This window comes from Elephas maximus, chromosome 25, assembly GCF_024166365.1.
Source record: "Elephas maximus indicus isolate mEleMax1 chromosome 25, mEleMax1 primary haplotype, whole genome shotgun sequence".
Classification (NCBI taxonomy): domain Eukaryota; kingdom Metazoa; phylum Chordata; class Mammalia; order Proboscidea; family Elephantidae; genus Elephas; species Elephas maximus.
In genome coordinates this window covers 15,565,753-15,587,479 of record NC_064843.1, presented here as the reverse complement: position 1 = coordinate 15,587,479, position 21,727 = coordinate 15,565,753, and the positions used below count along the sequence as shown (strand labels likewise).

At 46.2% G+C, this 21,727-nt stretch overlaps 1 protein-coding gene across 3 annotated transcripts in view; it reads right to left on the bottom strand.

Moving 5' to 3' along the window:
* BCAS1 (brain enriched myelin associated protein 1) overlaps positions 1-11,489 on the bottom strand; it is a 115,469-nt gene extending 103,980 nt beyond the window's left edge. For all 3 annotated transcript variants that reach the window (XM_049869836.1, XM_049869838.1, XM_049869839.1), the window contains exons 1-3: positions 11,399-11,489; positions 2,341-2,417; positions 434-512 (exon numbers count right to left, since the gene is read on the bottom strand). In XM_049869836.1, coding sequence (XP_049725793.1) covers positions 434-512; positions 2,341-2,412 — 151 coding nt within the window. In that variant the 5' untranslated portion in view covers positions 2,413-2,417; positions 11,399-11,489. The remainder of the gene's footprint in view (positions 1-433; positions 513-2,340; positions 2,418-11,398) is intronic.
* Positions 11,490-21,727: the final 10,238 nt, after the last annotated feature.

The window sequence follows — 21,727 nt, the reverse complement described above, 5'->3', positions numbered from 1 at the left end:
CAGTTCTACACTGTCACACGGGGTCGCTAGGAGTCGGAATTGGCTCAATAGCACACAACAGCCCCCCAAAATCCTCTCAGCAATTCTCTGAGGTAGATATTCTTATCCCACTCTGTAGATGAGGAAACTGAGGCTTGGAACATGAAATGACCCATTCTATGTCACACAGCTAGTCAGTTGCAGAACAGGGATTTTAAACTAGCATTTTCTGACTGCAAATCCCAAGCTCTTCATGTTTTTGCTCCACAGGCTTTTAATTCACTCACTTTAAATCCTCTGCCTCTCCCAGCTGTCATACACACGTGGGAGAGAAGAGAGCTTTCCGCATGGGCTTGGGCCTGGGTATGCCTTCATCTCTCCCTGGACCAGCAGACCCTTTTCCCCCATGAGCACCCCACTACCCAGGCCCCAGAACTTCACGGTGCAGACTGACCTTCATCGTAGTGTTGAATGGTGCACGTTGACACAATCACAGGCACCCCATTGGTGACACAATTGTTCTTAGATGCCACCTGAAACATAACACGTGGCATTAGTGGAGTCTTCTGGGAAAATCAGAAGAACTGATTACCTCAAGGCCCAAGGGTGCCTCACACAATTTAACTACTGCATTTCTAGAAAAGAGTAGGCTTTCTGTCACACCTGAGGACAACAAAATAACCCACTCCACGAACGGGCTTCCTATTATCATCAGGGCACTCCACTGTTCATGTTTCAGTCAGCTCACGTAGCCCTCATAACCACAGGCAGGTACCGATCGATCCCATTTTACAGATGGGACACTGAGGCCCTGATGGGGCATCTGTCCAATAAATGACAGAACAAGAGTTTTAACTCACTGATCCAGAAGCCTGTGAGGTTAACCTCACTCCTCTGTCATGTGCACACAACGTTTGCTGGCCCGTCTTTAGCCAACAAAAATGTCAAACACAGAAGTTTGTTGTCCTTTTCCCCCTGCTCCACACCCTCTGTGAATGCTGACTATATCAGGGGCGGCCAGAACAAACACATCTGTCTTGGAAGAAGTCCAATCAGAATGCTCCTTAGAAGCAAGGATGGCAAGACTACATCTCACATACTTAGGACATGTTATCACAAGGGACCAGTCCCTGGAGAAGGACATCATGCCTGGTAAAGCAGAGTGTCATCAAAAAAGAGGAAGACCTTCCATGGGATGGACTGACATAGTGGCTACAACACTGAGCTCAAGTTCTGGCTTTTGCAGGTTTCACTGTATCTTCCTTATATAGGGATCTTCATGTTTTAACAAGGCTCCAAGTCTTAAACTGGACTGTCTTACATAAGTACCAAAAGCCATTGCTGTCGAGTCGATTCTGACTCATAAGTACCCTATAAGACAGAGTAGAACTGCTCCATAGGGTTTCCAAGGCTGTAAATCTTCAGGGTAGCAGACTGCCACATCTTTCTCTCATGGAGCAGCTGATGAGTTCGAACCTCTGACCATCCAGTTGGCAGCAGAGTGCTTTAACTACTGTGCCATCAGGGCTCCCTGATACAAGTACCGATGGAGGAGATTTAATTAAGTTTTCTGCAGCTTGGTTGTAGAAGCCGTATTTCGGTCTCCCTGGTCTGGGTCCCTGAGTACAATCTTCTAAAAGAGGGATTCCTAACCACGTAGTTCTCCACCTTGGCTGCCCATTGCAATAGCTGGAGAGCTATGAAAATACTGACACCTGCCGGTGGTCCCACATCTCCTGGGTTCACCGGTCTGCCTGTGGCTTGGGCATGGGGATGTTTTAAAGCTTCCCAGGTGAGTCTAGGGGCAGCTCAGTCCGAGAACTACCACTCTAGACTGGAGACTCTCAACCCAGTATTGTCACTTGGGACCAGATGATTCTCTAGGGTGGGGGCTATCTGTGCATTGTAGGATGTTTAGCAGCACCTGGCCTCCACCCACTAGGTGCTGGGAGTTCCCCACCTCACAAGTCATAACAACCAAAAAATGTCTCCAAATATTGCCAAATGCCCTCTGGGAGGGGCAAAATCACAGCCGGCTGAGAACCACTGGCCTAAAGCCGCCTGGCAGCAGGCAACAAATTGCTTCACCGGAATCACCTGTGGAGGTAGTGAAGCCACTGCTCCAGAGACTCACACCCCTGCCATTTCTGATTCAGTGAGTGTGAGGTGGCGCCTCAGAACCCGCATTGCTAACAAGCTCCTCGATGGATTCCAGGGGCTGGAATCTAACCGCACAAGCCCATGGAAATACCAGCCCATCACCGACTGGCCCTGGGTGATGGGCGTCCGTGGGCAGCTTATTCTCTGTCATCTAGGATGACACCTGCTGATAGCTAAGGCTCCTGGGACTGTAATTGCTACCTGGTTAGTGGCTGTCTCCGATTCGTCCTCTGGGTCTTCAACCCTTTGTGGGACACTCATTTCGTTACCCATTGTTGCTGTAGTAGAGAAAGAGAGAGAAATCAAAACCTGAAACTGAGTAACAGAAGTCTTCCTTCTAGCGGAAAGCTAAGGTGCAGAGACCCAACAAGCCATTCGAGGGGGTAGTATTGTCACAAGCCCAGGGGGGACAGTGTGTATTTGTCTTGGGGAATGATTGGGATTTGAAGCTTGCACTGGCAACAGAATCAAAGTCAACTGCAGCCCCAATTTTCAATTGCACTTCATTGCTGGGGGAGGATATTCATCACCTTGCAAAGGGTATTCGGTACAGACGACGTTTCTTCCCCCTCGGCTGAAGTCACGGCTATTACATCACGGAGTCTTAGAGCGAGGATAATTACAAAACAATGCTTGTAATTCTTAGGTTTCTTAAAGCTAAAAACTAAATTAGTTCTCCCTGCGAAAACCTCCACAGCGCTGGCATTTTTTTTTTTCATAGCACTTAGCACTCCTTGTAAATATATACAGTGAAACCTGGGGGAGCTGGAACGCGACAGGCCTGCCTCGTTCTACTTGGTCTTGAAAGTTCTCCGCCTCTGACAGAGTGCAATCTTACCACTTTTCCATTACCCTTTTTAGTGAAAAATATTTGAGTGTTCCTTCTCTGAAAACTCAAAAGCGGCCCACTAGACCCTCACATTCCACGCCAGCCAGCTGGGCTTCTTACCCTTTTAAAGTTTGAGAACAGGCTGTGATCGTTTCGGCCCCAAGCCCTCTATATCATTTGCTTTATCAGATAAAACTGCATGGGTTTTACCTGCAAGAGCACCAGCTATCCTGAGGGAAACTTTGAGGGAACCAGCTACTAGATGGTTCGATTAGTCTTTTGCCAGGGAGCCCTGGTGGTGCAGTGGTTAAGTATTCGGCTGCTAACCAAAACGTCGGCAGTTTGAATCATCAGCCACTCTTTGGAAACCGTGTGGGGCCGTTTTATTCTGTCCTGTAGGGCCACTATGAATTGAAATCAACTTGATGCAACGGGTTTCCTCTGACAGGTTTTGGCCTTACATAAGTCCTGCTTTTCCGGATTTTACTGTATCTGCTTGAGTATGTTTTTCATTCATTCACTCAACAAATATATACTGGGCACCAACTTTGCCAGGCACTGAAGTTATAGCAGTGAATTAAACAGACAAGGTCTCATGACTTCACAGAGCTGAAATCTGGTGGGCAGACAAACAATAAACCCACAAACAAGGCCATTTTCAATAGTTCAAGGCAGCATGCACAGTGGTTAGAGCCTGGAGCAAGACTGCCTGAGTCTGAATCCTCCCTCTGCCCTTTATAGCTGTGCACCCTTGGAAGAGTTACTTATCCTCTCTGTGCCCCAGAGGACTGCTACAAGGATCCAATGAGTTAATGCTTGCAAAGTGGTTAGAATAATGTATGACTCAGTACGTGATATATAAAAAGAAAAGGACTCTTAAGCATGTGTTAAAAACATATAGTGCTTTTTGCTATAAATAAAAGTAACATGAGTTGGGGTGGGGATGACAGACGGCAGGGCGTGGCAGCTCTAGGCAGAGTGGTTCTGGGAAGAAGTAACATCTGCCCCAGACCTGCAGGGTGAAACAGGATATTTAACTTACGCCTTCCTTCCCCAATTAACTGTAAGCACCATGAGGCCAGGGGCTGTGCCTGCCTTTACCCGCCGCTGTATCTCCTATGCTTTGCCTTTATTGGGAGTTCACTTATTATTTATTAGTTGCACGGATTGAATAATCATCGATAACTCCCTCTTGCATGCCTGGCACTCAGCTGGGCACATGACCTGTGTCATCACTGACCCCTTGAAAGCCTTGCAATACAACAGAGGTGATAGTAACAGTTACTTAGCAAGTTTTCAGCACCGAGCACTATTTGCACACATGCAGATGATGTCTCTATCTAAATTCAGTTTTCAAAAAATTTAAAAATTAATATTTCACACAGAGTTTACAAACGTTTTATTAAGCTCCTGTTTTTCAGTTTAAGTTCAACCCAATCTAGGAGCTACTTTCAATAAAAATGTTTAAGGCTATGAAATATCTTCAAAAGTTTTTTCTTGAAAGTAGCCCCCAGGTTGGACTGAATTTAGCTCCAAGGTGTGTGACCTGTGCAGGCAGGAGAGAGACGAACTGGGGTTAGGTGATCCTGATCACAGTACATTTTACGTTGTGCCAAATGGGCTAAAAGATGGAAAATCCAGCCACGCGTCTCTGGCGGGGATCATCTGGGTTCAGATACTACTGCTTTCCCAGCAGCAGTTAAAACGCATCTGTTATGAGACTGCTCCTGTCTCATCCAAGTTTTCAAACACATAGCAGGGTTTACATGGAACGAAAGTAAAAAGGTTACTGCCACCTATTGGCCAACGTCGGTACCACCAGAAATGAATTTAGCCTACCAGACCCCCGGGAATCGACTCGATGGCAGTGGGTTTTGTTTGCTTTGGTATCAGACCCCATAGGAACCTTGGTGGCGTAGTGGTTAAGAGCTATGGCTGCTAACCAAAAGGTCGCAGTTCGAATACACCAGGCGCTCCTTGAAAGCAAATGGAGCAGTTCTACTACGCCCTATAGTGTCGCTATCAGTCGGAATGGACTCGAAGGCAATAGGTTTGTTTTTTTTCTTTTTACCAGACCCCCTGGAAACCCTGGCGGTGCAGTTGTTAAGTGCTCCACTGCTAACCCAAAGGTTGGTGGTTCAAACCCACCAACTGCTCCATGGGAGAAAGATGTGGCAGTCTGCTCCCATAAAGATTTACGGCCTTGGAAACTGTATGGGGCAGTTCTACTCTGTCGTACAGGGTCACTATGAGTCAGAATCAGTGGCAAATGGTTTGTTTTTTGGCACCAGACCCCACTGCAGTGGAGTCAGTTCTGACTCCTGGTGACCCCATGTGTTACAGGGTAGAACTGTGCTCCATAGGATTTTCTTGGCTGTAATCTTTATGGAAACAGATCATCAGGACTTTCTCCCACAGAACTGCTGGGTGGCTTCAAACAGCCAACCTTTAGGTTAGTAACCGGTCACAAACCACTTTCACCACCCAGGGACCTTAAGCCTACCAGGGCTGGGTCAGAATGACTGGAGAGGCCAACCAAACCAAACCCGTAACTGCCCTATAGGGTTTCCAAGGAGCACCTGGTGGATTTGAGTTGCTGACCTTTTGGCTGGCAGCAAAGCTCTTAGCCACTGCACCACCAGGGCTATGGGTAAGCCAAAAGGAGAGCTTTTATGTTTTGCAATTAAATCCCCCATCAAATGTTGGCAAGATGATGGCAAGTCTGTCAATGCCCAAAGATACTGCAACTCATAGAATAATAACTATAATTGTATCTACCATGTATCAGGACCGTGCCAGCCCTATCCAGAACAATCTACATACAAGAATGTGGGCTCTGGAGACAAACTTGCTGGGTTTGGAATCCCTGCTCAGACAAGTACTGAATGAGTGACTCTGGGCAAGTTACTGAGCCTCGCTGGGCCTCAGTTTCCTCTTCTGTACAGTGGGGATGATAACAGTACTCAGCTCAAGGGGCTGTTGTGAGAATTAAGTAAGTTAACATCTGTAACTTGCCACGGACAGGTTTTGACACGTGAGAAGCATGATGCAAGTGTTAGCGGTGACTAGGATTATCATCACTATTTTGAGTCAGTCTTCCTCAAAGTTGCCCGATAGTGAGAACCAACTGAGGAATGTGGCAGCACTTCTGGGGCACACCACCCTCTTTTAGCACCTGCCCAGGTGATGCTCATGATTGCGTGTGTTTGGAAAACATGGTGATGGTGACCATCTGTCCAGATTTTCCTGGGAATGAGGAGGCTCCAGGAAGTGGACTTTCAGTGGTAAAACTGAGAAAATCCTGGGCAAAACGGGAGAAGTTGGCCACACTAAAAGCCTCCCAAGAACTCTCAGAGTTGGGGACTCTTGTTATCCCCATTTTACAGATGGCAAAACTGAGGGTCAAGGAAGTTCAGACAATAATTCCTGTCTATGAAGACGTTTTCTGCAGTTCCCAGTAAAAGAGGAAAAAAAAATTTTTTTTTTCATTAAGATAAACTTATTCTATTGGAAAAGCTGGCTTTCATTTTAGGAAAAAAAAAGTGTGTGTGTGTGTGTGTGTGTGTGTGTGTGTGATGTTGAGATGCCCTTTCTTTTATGAACCCGTGGCGTTGGTTGTTTTGGTTTTACGACCTTATTTGACATTAAACCTCAGTCACCACGTGGCAGGGAGCTTTGTTTTTGACATTGGACACGTGTTTGAGCCTCGTTGCTCTGGGACCTTGAATTACGTCATTTGCTGGGGCTCCTTCAGAGAAGGTTGTCCCTTTACTTTTCCTCCTCTTACCTACGTCCCTGAGCATTAGTCCTCAAACTTGGCTGCAGGTCAGAATCACCTGTGGAGACTTTAACCCCAGCCCCTGCCCAGGCCAAAATCCAGACCAAGCACATCGACTTTCTAGGATGGGGTCTGGGCATCACTGTGTTTTCGAGATCCCTGGGTGACTCCCATGGGCAGCTGAGCCTGAGATACTGTTATTGATATTTCAGGGCTGAGTATCTTCCTGAGTCAGGTTTCTCCCGGGTACTGCTTGCCCCGATACAGAGAACCAGGCTCAGCTCTCCAAGCCTTCTTGGATGGAAGGCAGGCCTCCACTTTCAGGGCCCACCGATCTTCCAGGGCACTCCTTTGGGGGCCCACAATTTTGTCAACCTGCAAATCAAGAGAAAATCATTGAGTCTCCAGCTCTCCACCAACATGGCTTGCTAGTTCTTAGATGCCCCAGCCTTTCCGGTTGGCTGTTTAGAAGTTAAGGCACGCATGCCCCACGGGAGGGAGGGAGGAAAGGCTGCCTAAGTCAGGAGCAATTACACTCTCCTTCTTTGCTGGGACACCCTCTCGCTGCCTCTCAAGAAAAAGAGCTCTGGGGTGAGACAAAAAGAACAAAAACCAAAAAACCAGTTGCCATCGAATCGACTGACTCATGGCAACCCATGTGTGCCAGAGTAGAATCGTGGTCCATAGGGTTTTCAATGGCTGATTTTTCAAAAGTAGATTACCAGGCCTTTCTTCCAAGGCACCTCTGGGTGGGCTCAAACCTCCAACCTTTGGGTTAGCAGCATTAATCACCTGCATCCCCCAGGGGCTCCAGAACTGGCGCAAATCTCATGAGTCACGTGGCTTTGGACAAGACACTTCTCTCTGCATACTTTTCTCTTTTTGGGTAAAATGTGGGATACACCATGGTATTGTGAGGAGGGTTTCATGAGGCAGGTATCAGAGGCACTGAGCATGGAGCCTGGCACTTGTCAAGAAAGGTGGTGTGATCTAAAGTGAGGAATGCAAAATTGAATAACCGTAGACAATCGGTGTAACAGCTCAGCACAAGGGCGTGGCAGGAGTTACACTGGTAAACGCTAGTTATTACTATTTCTTTCTGTTCTGGTGTCAGCATCCCAGCAGCTCTGAGTTCCAATCCATGGAGTTTTTATACCACGACTGATCTCCATGGTGCCTCACTATAGCCTCCCCTTAGCCACAAGTTAACAATAAGCCCTCCTCGTGGACCAGCCAAACACCAAACACGGTGCAAGCTGGTGGGGCAGTAAGAGCAGGTCTGCTGCTTCTCCCCAGCAGGTGGTTAAATGGCTGTCAAATGGAAGGGGGAGGTCCTCGAAGGGTGGAAGGGTGACAGAACTAGTCACTGAGTAAACAAGGAACACCTTCGATCAATGCAATGAAATGCGGGCCCGCTTCACCCCCCAGCTGTGGGCAATGCCAACATGGTCAGGCTGGCACACCCGGCCGGACAAGCCCTCTGCCTCCCAAAGGCAAGGCTGGTGCACGGATGAGTAAAGAGAATGGACCGCTCCGCCAGGTCCCATACTCCCACACCTCCCTCTGTTTGCCGTCACAGGTCAAGGAACATGCTAGGTGTGATCAGGGCAACCACATCCAGGAGTACAGGCTGCTTGCTGCACAAGGGGGACCCGGGGACTAGAATCTAGCCCTCAGTGTGCTCCCCAAGCCCTGCACCCTGGTGTGGGACTGTGCGGGCCCAGGGGCAGGGCGCAGGGTATTTTACTGACATGGTGCTGGGTGTTTCAGGAACACTTGGTAATGGATATGTTGCCACTGGAATGCTTCCACTGTGTTTGCATAAATGGTTGATGTTCCTAGAAGGCTTAGCGCCTTTTGCGTTATTCTTAAGGAGCACTGGTGATGCAGTGGTTAAGCATTTGGCTGCTAACTGAAAGGTTGGGTGTTTGAACCCACCCAGTGGCTCTGTGGGAGAAAGACCTGGTGATTGGCTCCTGTAAAGATTACAGCCTAGGAAACTCTATGGGGTAGTTGTATTCTGTCACCTGGGGTCACGACGAGCTGGAATCCACTCGACAGTGCCTAAGAACAGCACATCTTATTCTTAGTACTGCACCAGACATCTTTAAGCTGATGATAGCTCGTGGCATTTATTGAAGTCCCACTATGTGCCAGGCAGGGCCTGACCTAGGGTGAGGCAAGAGAGGCCCCCAGGTGCAGACTATGAGAAGGCCTCACTCCTGAGGTCACGCAGGGCCAGCACTGAGAAGGATGCCTCCCTACATTTTGTCTCTCATCCTCTTGTCTTCCTCACCCTAGTCCTGGCCCTGGGTACTTTCCATCCATTGTCTCCTGTCAGCCTCACCAAACAAACAAGCAAAAAACCCAGACCCGCTGCTATCCAGCAGTCCATTACTCCCCCATTACACAGATAAGGAAACTGAGACTTAGCGATATAATCCCTTTACCCCTAGAAGGCAAACTCCATGAGGGCAGGAACCTTGAGTGCCTTGCTTGCACACTGTGAGTTTTCAATTCACATTTGTTGATTAAATAGATAAAGAAAAGTAGCCATCCCCAGATCAGAAAGCTGAAGAGGCAGAGCTAGGGTTCCAGCCCGGGGCCACGTGACTCCAACACTCAAAGCCTCACCCACTTCACCACACAGCTCTTGGCCAAGGCAAGGGGATCTACTGACCCCGTGACAAGGAGCAGATGTTTAGCACTCGAGCAGGACGGATACATTGGCGTGGTGTCAGCACTCCCTGAAGTCTCTCAAGCCCCCTCCCTGGGCGTCACTTGCCATCATCAACCAGCTAGGCCTGAGCACGTGCCTTTTCCTAAGATGACAGCCCTTTCCAGGGGTTCAGAACTCTTGAGGAAAAAAGAATCCTTTGCTATTTAGGGCATTGGTTGGCCTTCTCCACCCCCTTAAAATAAAAACTGCTTGAGAATGCCCCCTCTCTTGTCTTTTATTTAGGGAGAATGCATGATACAGGCCCCAGGCCCTGAAGCCAATGCAACCATAGGAGGGCTGAGATTAAGGTGAGGTGGGTGAGGCCAGGGCGAGGCACTCACCTCAGGAGACACAAAAAACTCAGTCACCAGGCAAATAACATTTTAATTGCAACATAGAAACAATAACAATGAATGCCATTAGTGATCCTATCTTTACTTAAAATGCTGGTATTTTGTTCATGGTGGATGTTTCGGCATTAATTTTTAATTTTTTTAAATATTGCATTAAAATATAATTTCTTTTGATTTCCGAGCTTTTTGGCATCCCCTTAATTTTGCACCCAAGGTGCGTGCCTTACTTGCCTCACCCACATCCCAGCCTTGATTGAATCCAGTTTCACAGCTTAGTTTCTGTGAGACCTTGGAATGAGTTCCACAAACACCCCCTCTCTCCACCAGTCTCGTTTTCCTAATTGTAAAATGAAGGTGATGTTGTAACAACCAAGCCCATTGCTGTCGAGTTGATTCTGACTTACAGCCACCCTATAAGACAGAGTAGAACTGCCCCGTAGGGTTTCCAAGGCTGTAAATCTTTACAAGAGCAGACACATCTTTCTCCTGGGAGCAGCTGGTGGGTTCGAACTGCTGACCTTTCGGTTATAACAACAGCAACTAATATTTATGGACTGCATAGGTGTTTGTGAGCATTAGTCCTCTCAGCCCTCGGGAACATCACTTTGACCTTGGTACTATTATTTTACAGATAAGGAGATTGAAGCCCAGAGAGGCTAAGAAGCTTGCCCCAGGCCACCCAGTTAGGCACAGGGCTTGTGGTGGCCTGAGCCTGGAATCCTGAAGTCTCGCTACAGGGCCAAAAAAAAAAAAAAGAAATACAACCCGTTGGGGTTAAATCGATCCCACCTCACAGTGACACCATGTGCACAGAACAAAACTGCACTTCATAGGGTTTTCAAGGCTGTGACCCTTTGAAAGCAGATTACCAAACCTGTCTTCTGTGGTGCCTCTGGGTGGATTCGAACAGCCAAAATTTTCAATTAGTAGTCAGACGGTTAACCATTTGTGCCATTCAGGGCATCCACCCTCCAATCATCGCGAGTCTTCAGAGGCAGAGAATGGGGTTTGGAGGACCACATAACTTATGGGCATTGCTGTGCAACCAGGATCTGAATCCAGTCCCCACCCCAAAGGGTAGTTTTGAACGTTAAATAATTTATGTAAAGAGTCAGATTCAGAGAAGGCACTCACTAGTCCTTTTCCTTGCCTCCTCCACTTCCTTAGACAATACCCGGAGGCTCAGACCAAAGTCAGCTTGATGATGGGGGATTCTTGCTCTGACAGTGGTCCCCACATCAGACAGCATGCCCCTCGTTAGTCAACTGCCCCCCAAGTCCCACAGCTGGGCTGACCCTCAATGGCTCCATGCATATCAGAACCATTTATTCTGCTTTGTATACCTGACACTGCACACACAGTGGCTTCATCCTTGTAAAGCCCCTTTAAGTAAGTGCTGTCTTTGGCTCCACTTCACAGATGACAAAACTGAGGCTCACACACACCCAAGATCATACAAGGAGTCAATGGCAGAGCTGGGGTCCAACTCACTTGTCTCTGACCCGTAGCCTCTGAATTTCACTGCGTACCCCCAAACAACACACCCTCCCATCCTGCTTGAAGAGCCTGGAACGGCTTACCTGTTGGGCCCCTGGTTGGAAAGTCTTCAGTCCCCTGGTGCCTGAGCTGCTGCTGTTCAGGGTTCTGCGTCTCCAGCTGGTGCTGCCCAGTGCCAGGCTGTCGGCTGAGCCCAGCTCCCTGCCCTTTGCTTCCTTGTCTGTAGCCTGCTGGCTGAATACACAGAGCAGGGCAAACACAAGCCGGGGTGGAGTCCTCTCCCTGGCCGCTGCCAGTCCTATAGAAATAGGTGCTCTTCCTGGCTTCAGAGACGGCCCTCACCTCTCCAATCCACACCGAGCACCTGATTTCTCTGGGCTAGTGCCTCCCTGGCACTCCAAGCATCCTGTCAAGGGCCCCTCACCCCCCACGCTGCACCTGTTGACCTGAATGACTAGTCCCCTCCCCAGTAACTGTGGGTCACGGTCTGAGGTGGGAAAACACGTTCTGTAGGATTCTGCAGTTCTGTCTGCCTTTTCACCTTCATGTATTTCAGAACACCGCCGCCACCACCGCCTAGCCACCTAGTTGGAAGGAAGTGGCGTCTGGCCCACTGCGCGGCCCTAATCACGTAAACATCACTCCCAAAGTGACACCGGAGAACAGGCGACTGGGGGGTGGCTTACTGCTCTGGAGACAGGGTATGACATTGGGAAAGGCATTCTTTTTTCTTTCATTTGGTAATTTTTTAGGTAAAGTATTTTTATATGTTTTTGGTCATTTGTATTTCCTCTGTGACTTTCCAATTTATAAGTTTTGTCCCTTTTTCTACAGAGTGTGCTCGTATTTTTCTTACAGAGATATAAGAAACCATTACATCGAGAAGAGTAACTCTGTACCTATCGCAGGCATTGCACATTTTCTAAGACTTCTTCTGACATTTAATTTTGCGCTGGTATTTTTTGTGTGCAACTCCAATTTTTTATGTTACTACAATATGCTGATCTACTAATTTATGATTTCTGCCTTTAGCATCATGGTCAGAAATTCCTACCCATACCAAGGTTACGTACATATTTCTCTGTATTTTCATCTAGTACATTGTGGTTTTGTTTTTGTTTTTTTCTTCCCCAGGTGTCTTTTTTTTTAATTTTTATTGTGCTTTAAGAGAAAGTTTACAAATCAACTCAGTCTCTCATACAAAAATTTATACACACCTTGCTATATACTCCTAATCATTCTCTCCTTAATGAGATAGTATACTCATTCCCTCCACTCTCTCTTTTCTAGTCCATTCGGCCAGCTTCTGACCCCCTCCACCCTTCCACCTCCCCTCCAGACAGGAGATGCCAACATAGTCTCTTGTGTCTACTTGATCCAAGAAGCTCACTTTTCACGAGGATCATCTGGGAAGGGCATTCTTTTTCTCAGCCGGCCAGAAATTCAAGGCAGCCTATATAATTTATCTAATTCCAGGAAGAATTTTTATTAAAGTGTTTTCATAGGACACGTGCCATACAGCATGAAAGCATACACTAAAATAAAGCAAGAGAAGACAGAAAAAACAAGGGTGGGTACATAAAATGGGACCTGGATCAGAAATGAATGTGCATGTTGATTTACCGACTTGCTATGAAGGGGTCACAGATTTGGCTTTGAGCCTCCTAACAGCCAGTGCAAAAAGGGAAATCTGATACATTGCAATGTTGAGTGTTACTGACAAAGCATTCAGGAGAAACACAAGTTTACAAACTGGTAATTTTTGTGGTTTATTCATTACTATACTCAGCCAATCATCCATCGTGAATACTTGTTGGGCGAGCAAAAGAGGCCCCAACCTACCCTCGTTGGATCCATCATTACTGAACAGAATCCTACAAATAAATATAAAATTACAGAGCATGATCCTTGCTATGAAAGAATAGCCAAGGCAGCTAAAAGAGAAAGAGGTAGAGCCAGAGAAGGACCTTTCAGAAAGCAACATTTAAGGGGCAGAAATACTATCTAAATAAATGCTGAATTCACAACAGGACGTACCATAATTAGGTGCTGTGAACTAGATTCCAGCTGAGTGGTGTGCATCTAAATCTGGAAGGAAATAAACCTAAATTATTAAGCAGCAACCACACACACAACATTGTGCCAACATAAACCACAGAGCAGTCTGGCCTGGAGGTGCAAGAGCTTGAACTCTGGCTCTGGGTTCAGACAGAAGGTCAAATCTTGACCCATACTTACCAGCTGTGCACCTGTGAGCAAGCTACTTGGCCTCTTCAGTCTCTGCTGGCTGGCTTGATGGAGAGCTTCTTTGTGTTTGGTGTTGTATCCCCGACTCCTAACCAGCTGCAGTCCAGTTGACTCTGACTCATGGCGACCCCATGTGTGTCAGAGTAGAACTACAATCCATAGGGATTTCAGTGGCTTATTTTCTGAAAGTAGATAGTCAAGACTTTCTTCCAAGGCACCGCTGGGTAGACTCAAACCGCTAATCTTTCAGCTAGCAGCTGAGCGTGTTAACTGTTTGCACCACCCAGGGACTCCTCCGCAGCTCCTAACATACTGCAAAATCAGGTTGGCAAGTGCTCTACCACACAGTAGGTGCCGGAAGAATACTAGCTGATTTGGCTTGTTTACTTTTAAATTATTCAGGATGATAACCGCCACTTGCATGGCCCTTTACTCTTCAAAGGAGCCCCGGCGGTGCAGTGGTTAAGTGCTCAGCTGCTAACTGAAAGATCAGTGGTTCAGTGGTTCAAACCCATCAGCTGCTCCAAAGGAGAAAAGACCTAGCAATCTGCTCTCATAAAGATTACAGCCTAAGAAACCCTATGGGGCAGTTCTGCTCTATCCTATAGTGTCGCTATGAGTTGGAATTGACTCAATGGCAAAGGATTTTTACTCTTAGCAAAGCCTTTTGCATCCATCTATCTCATTAATGTCCACGCCGTGTACGAAAATGGTGTGGGGGCAGCATCTGACCTCCTCTAACTTCACAAGGGGGAAGAATCAAGACCAACAGCCAAGTCTGATTCCTAAGAGGCAGAGGTCAGACATGCCTCCTTTCTCTGCCATCTTTACCAATTCTGACACCAACCGTCCCTCCCATGGCAATCTCAACTTCTCTACTGAGTTTGATAATTCATTGCAATGACCACACAGAACTCACAGACAGTAACAGTTACAATTTAGGCTCAGGAACATTCAGGATACAGTTCTTCCTTCTGGACAGACTCTTCCCAGCCATGTTTATAGGCACGCCTCTCTCTGGCCCTCATCCTCTGCCCAAAGACATTCAGCTTTCTTGCTCCGTGGGCTGGGAAAGCCACCACGCCATCTCCTGCTGCCAGGCCTGCTGTCTTCAATGTTACAGCTCTCTCTCTCGGTCTTCTGGTTCCAGGAGCTTCTCAGTGAGGGATCCCTGGTCCAAAAAAAAGGACATGCTAGCTCTTCTTCCTTGGTGGTGGTGAGATTCTGTATTTCCTGGCTCTGGAGTGGCTCATTTCAAGCCCATGAGATGGCAAAACTGACTAATCCCTTTGGTGGGCCACAATTACCCTATCACACAGTCCTGCCCAATCACTTGAGTGGGAGTTAGACCATGGCCAGAAACGCCACACAACAGCGACCCATTCTACCTCACCACGACTATGATGATTGCACTCATTTTATGGCGGAAGAATCTGAGGTCCAGGGATATGAGTGATTCAGGCAGATTAAGGAATTTTATTTAGGCAGGGCACCTAGCAGCGTGTCTGGCCAAGTGTATGTAGACCATTATCAAGTGTTAACTGGTGTCATCAGTAGTAACAATGGAGGCAGGGCTGGATATGTAATTTTCAAGACTCAGTGTAAAATGAAAATGTGGAAACCCTTTGTCAGAAAGGAGCCCTGGTGATGCAACTGTTAAGCTAGTCTGCAGGAGAAAGACCTGGCAATCTGTTTTCATAAAGATTACTGCAAGAAAACCCTATGGGTCAGTCCTATTCTGTCACATGGGGTCGCTATTAGTCGAAATGGACTTGATGGCACCTAACAACAACTTTAAAGTGTAGAAAAGCAAAGATGTCACCTTGAAGACTAAGGTGCACATGATCCAAACCATGGTATTTTCAATTGCATCATATGCATGTGAAAGCTGGACAATGAATAAGGAAGACCGAAGAAGAATTGACACCTTTGAATTACGGTGTTGGCGAAGAATATTGAAAATACTGTGAACTGCCAAAAGAACAAACGAGTCTGTTTTGGAACAAATACAACATGAATGCTCCTTAGAAGTAAAGATGGCGAGACTGCATCTTACATACTTTGGACATGTTGTCAGGAAGGAATCAGTCCCTGTAGAAGGACATCATGTTTGGTAAAGTACAGGGTCAGTGGAAAAGAGGAAGACCCTCACTGAGATGGATTGACACAGTGGCTGCAACAATGGGCTCAAGCATAACAATGATCGTAAGGATGTCGCAGGATGGGGCAGTGTTTCCCTCTGTTGTACATGGGGTCACTATGAGTCAGAGCTGACTTGACGGCACGTAACAACAACAGTAACTTGTTCAAAAGGCAGGGAAAAGTATCATTCCGAACTGAAAGTATCATTAAAAAAAAAAAAATTCATTAAAGGCTGTAAAATATAAAGCTTTTCCTTTCTTCTTCAATCTACTTGTCATGTGTGATGGTTAAGATTATGTGTCAACTTGGCCGGGCCATGATTCTGAGTGGTTTGGCAGTTGTGTGATGCTGTGATCACTTCCATGTTAAGATCTGATATAATGTGATCACTCCCATGATGGGATCTGCTGTGAGTAGCCAATTAGTTGAAAGGGAGTTTCTTTGAGCATGTGGCCTGCATCGAATATATAAGTGGACTTTCTGGCAAGACTTGTGGGCTTTTGCTCTCTCTGAATCCTGCAGCTAGCTTCTGTCATCTGACCTCCAGTTCTTGGTACTTGAACTAGCAGCTTACCTGTGGTCTTGCCTGCTGATGTCGGGATTCATCGATCTTTGCAGCCTGTGAGCAATGGTCTTGCTCTCTAACCTGCCTACCTTGGGTTCACCAGCCCCTACAACTATGTGAATCAGGAGAAGCCTGAAGCCTGACCCATGGACTTTGGACATTCCAGTCTCTACAACTTTTTGAGCCTTTTCCTTGATATAAACCTCTCTATGTATATTTATATACTTTACTGGTTTTGCATCTCTAGAGAAGCCAGCCTAAGACATTTGGTACCAGTAGCAATTTTAGAGAAACAAAATTGTAAAGATGAGTTTTCTAAATTGGTTCTCAAGTCTGGTTAGTCTTAAAGATGTTGATGACTCTGTTTCTAGTAGTAAACAGGGCACTGCTAATCCATGGTGTGAGGTGGCAATACATATATGCAAAATGTCACCACCAATAGATCAGGTATGGGTGAAAGGAGAGGCTCTGGGTATTTGCATGTGTGCTACCTTTCTATAATTTTGTCACAATGAGAAGAAAGCTGGTTGGTCCTACTTTTGCCTGACAAACTGGTGAAAGAAAGAGATGAGCTCTGGACTTCAGACTCAAAGCTCAAGTGCTGCATAAATGAGCTCAAAGTTTCCACTTGTGCCTTGAAAAAAGCCTTATTTCTTGTACTAACAGAGCTGATATTGCTGAAAACCAAACTCAGAGTCTTATTTTAAGAGTGGCTGAATTACAACACCAACTCAATCGCCAAACTCGAGAGGTATCTGAAGTTCAAGTAAGGGTACTGATTGGGAAGAAATGGGATCCTGAAACTTGGGATGGGTGTTTTTGTTGTTGTTAGGTGCCATCAAGTCAGTTCTGACTCATAGCGACCCTATGCACAGCAGAACGAAACACTACCCAGTCCTGCACCATCCTTATGATCATTGTTACACTCAAGCCCATTGTTGCAACCACTGTGTCAATCCATCTCTTTGAGGGTCTTCCTCTTTTCCGCTGACCCTGTACTTCACCAAGCATGATGTCCTTCTCCAGGGACTGATCCCTCCTGACAACATGTCCAAAGTATGTAAGACACAGTCTTGCCATCCTTGCTTCTAAGGAGCATTCTGGTTGTACTTCCTCCAAGACAGGCTTGTTCCTTCTTTTGGCAGTCTGTGGAGTATTCAATATTCTTCACTAACACCACAACTCAAAGGCGTCAATTCTTCTTAAAAAAAAAAAAAAAAAAAAATTTTTTTTTTTTTTTTTTTAGGTCTTCCTTATTCACTGTCCAGCTTTCACATGCATATGAGGTGATTGAAAGTACCATGGCTTTACTTTTTTTTTTTTAGGTCAGGTGCACCTTAGTCTTTAAGGTGACATCTCTGCTTTTCAACACTTTAAAGAGGTCCTTTGTGGCAGATTTGCCCAATGCAATGCATCTTTTGATTTCTTGACTGCTGCACTCATGGGTATTGATTGTGGATCCAAGTAAAACGAAATCTTTAACAACTTCAATCTTTTCTCTGTTTATCATGATGTGGCTTTTTGCTCCATTTGTAAGGATTTTTGTTTTCTTTATGTTGAAGTGTAATCCATACTGAAGGCTGTGGTCTTTGATCTTCGTTAGCAAGTACTTCAAGTCCTCTTCACTTTCAGCAGGCATGGTTGTGTCAACTGCATAACGCAGGTTGTTAATGAATCTTCCTCCAATCCTGATGCTCCATTCTTCTTCATACGGTGCAGCTTCTCGGACTATTTGCTCAGCATACAGATTGAATAGGTATGGTGAAAAGATACAACTCTGACGCACAACTTTCCTGATTTTAAACCACTCAGTATCCCCTTGTTCTGGATGAGTACACATGATAATTGGGAAGCTGGAGACACTGAGCCCCTAAATTCCACTGAATCACTCCCACCAACAGAACCAGCCCTCTCACTCCCATCTAAAGAGATTACTCTATGTTTGTCCACTAAACCACCCTTCCCAGTAAAACCATTAGCCTCTCCAATCCCATCTAATGAGATTAGCCCAGCTGCATCTAAAGAGCCTTTGCCTGAGTCACTGCCTGGGGCATCACCTGAGGCAGATACTTTATAAGCTGATGTCCAATGTTCTCAAAACACTTCCCCACCGATTTTGACTTCTAGGCCTATAACTAGACTTAAGTCCCAGTGAGCCCCAAAAGGTCAAGTACAAAATGTGGCCCAGGAGTAGGTATGCTATACTCCAAAAGAACTGTTTGATTCTTCTAATATGTACAAACAGAAACCTGGGGAATATGTGTGGGAATGGCTATTAAGGGTATAGGATAATGGTGCAAAGAACATAAAGATGGATAAGTCTGAGTTTATATATCTGGACTCACTAAGCACAGATTCTTCATTCAGTGTTTCAGCTTGAGAAGTTAGGAAAGGATCTAATAGTTTCTTTGGTTGGGTCACTGAAGCTTGGATTATGCTGTGGTCTACACTAAATCAAGTTTAAGTACCAGACCTGCCTTGGTATACTATAGAAGCAGGTATCTAAAGGCTTAGGGAAACAGACATGCTAGAGTGAATTTATCAGGTTAGGCCCATAGACCCACAGATGGAGTGCCCAGACAACATACCTTTTACCACAACTGAGTGGAACAAACTTGTGAAAGGAGCCCCAGCATCCTTGATGACTGCTGTGATTGCTATTTTATGTAAGTCAGATTTGACAGCGGGAACTGCTCTAAATGAATTAAGACACCTAACTACAACGGGGCTGATTGGACCTGTGGTAGTAGGGGCCAAGTGGTAGCACTCAATTGACAAAGACAGAGTGGGTGTGGTTACCATAATGGACAAATGACGTCAAAGCAGTAATCAGAATATTATGACTTGTATGGACTTATGGCATTGGCTACTTAGTCTTGGTGCCCCTAGAAGTGAAATATATAGGAAATCTACTAAGAGTTTACTTGATCTGTACGAGTAGATGAATTCTAGGTCAAGGAAACAGCAGTCTAACTCAAATCACCGGAACAGACAGTCATGGCCCCTCAATCAATTCCCAGACTTGAGTGAGTTTGAAGACCCACAGCCCCTTGAATGAAGATGAGGCTGTGTCCCCCAAGGAAGGTCTCCAATACACTGCCCAAAGCTTACACTGCTAATCTGTCTCCCAGCCTTCCCCAAGGGATCTACGGCCTTTTACGAGAGTGTTCATTGGGGAAAAGGAAATAATCAGACTTTTCAGGGATTACTGGATACTAGCTCTGAACTGACCCTAATTCCAGGAGACCCAAAATCTCACTGTGGCCCACCAGTTACAGTGGGGGCAATTGGAGATCAGGTTATTAATGGAGTTTCAGCTCATGTCCATCTCACAGTAGGTCCAGTGGGTCCACAAACCCATCCTGTAGTGATTTCCCCAGTTCCAGGGTGCACAATCAGAATAGATGTACTCAGCAACTGGCAGAACCCCCACATTGGATCCCTGACAAATGGATTAAGGGCTATTATGGTAGGAAAAGCCAAGTGGAAACCATTAGAAGTGCCCTTACTTAGGAAAATAGTAAACCAAAAGCAATACCACGTTCCTGGAGGGACTGCAGAGATTACTGCCATCATCAAGGACTTGAAGGAGGCAGGGGTAGTGATCCCCACCACATCCCCATTCAGCTCATCTATCTGGCCTGTGCAAAAAAGAGATGGATCTTGGAGAATGACAGTGGATTATAGAAAACTTAATCAGGTGGTGATTTCAATTGCTGCTGCTGTCCCAGGTGTAGTTTCATTGCTTGAGGAAAGTGGCACATCTCCTGGTACCTGGTATGCAGCTGCTGATCTGGCTAATGCCTTTTTCTTCGCACCTGTTTTGAGCAACCATCAAAAACAGTTTGAGTTTAGCTGGCAAGGCCAGCAATACAGCTTCAGTCGCCCGCCTCAGAGCTACATCAGCTCTCCAGCCCTATGCCATAATTTAGTCCGCAGGGAATTTGATCACCTTTTCCTTCCACAAGATGTTACACTGGTCCGTTATGCTGATGGCATCATGGTGACTGGACCTAGTAAGGAAGAAGTGTCAATGACTCAGGACTTATTAGTAAAATATTTGTGTGCTGGCGGGGGGGTGGGGGGAATTAATCCCACAAAAATTCAGGTGCCTTGGTGAAATTTCTAGGGGCCCAGTGGTGTGGACCATGTTGAGATATTCCTTCTAAAGGGAAGGATAAGTTGTTGCATCTGGGTCCTCCCACAACTAAAAGGAGGTCCAACGCCCAGTGGGCCTCTTTGGATTTTGGAGGCAACATATTTCTCATTTAGGTGTGCTACTCTGGCCTATTTATCGAAACAAAAAAATGAAACCCGTTGCCATAGAGTTGACTCTGACTCATAGTGACCCTAGAGGACATAGAAGAACTGCCCCATAGGATTTCCAAGGAGTGCCTGACGGATTCGAACCGACGGTCTTTTGGTTAGCAGCCATAGCTCTTAGCCACTATGCAACCAGGGTTTCCCCTATGTATCAAGTGACTTCAAAAGCTGCTAGTTTTGAGTGGTCCCAGAACAAGAGAAGGCTCTACAACAGGTTCCGGCTGCTGTGCAAGCTGCTCTGCCTGGTGGGCCGTATGTTTCGGCTGATCCAATGGTGCTCGAAGTGTCAGTGGCAGACAGAGATCCTATCTGGAGTCTTTGGCAGCCTCCAATTGGTGCTTGCTGAGGGCAAACGGAAAATGGAACGGTTAGTGGAAGAAGGTAGTTCTAAATACCAGATACGACCACGTGACCAGTTGCAGAAATGAGGACTGTAATTGTTACTAGTATTTCTGCTTTGTATGTGTGCATCAAATATTTTCCTTTTCTTCACTTATAGAATATAAGATGTAAACAGGGCTAGTGCATTTTGAGTTGTATGTGTGTTCATTGTATCATGTTAGGCACAAGTATGTATGTCTTTGTAATTGCTTTTATTCGGGGATTGTGTATGATTTAAGGAGATGTGTACAGGTCCCAAGTTGACACGGGTGGACTGTGATGGTTAAGATTGTGTGTCAGCTTGGCTGGGCCATGATTCTCAGTGGTTTGGCAGTCGTATGATGGTGTGATCACTTCCATGCTAGATTTGATATAATGTGATCACCCTCTTGATGGGATGTGCTGTAAGTAGCCAATCAGTTGAAAGGGAGTTTTGTTGCACGTGTGGCCTGTATTGAATGTAAGTGGAGAATCTGGAAAGCCTCGTGGCTCTTGCTCGCTCTAAATCCTGCATCCGGCTCCTGTTCGTCTGATCTCCAGTTCTCTGGCCTCCAGTTCTTGGTACTTGAGCTAGCAGCTTACCTGCAGTCTTGCCTGCTGATCTTGGGATTCATTGATCTTTGCAGCCCGTGAGCAACAGCCCTGCTCTCTGACCTGTTGATCTTGGGTTCGCCTGCCAGTGTGGCTACGTGAATCAAGAGAAACCTCCAGCCTGACTTACGGACTTAGGGATGTTTCAGTCTCTACAACTGCG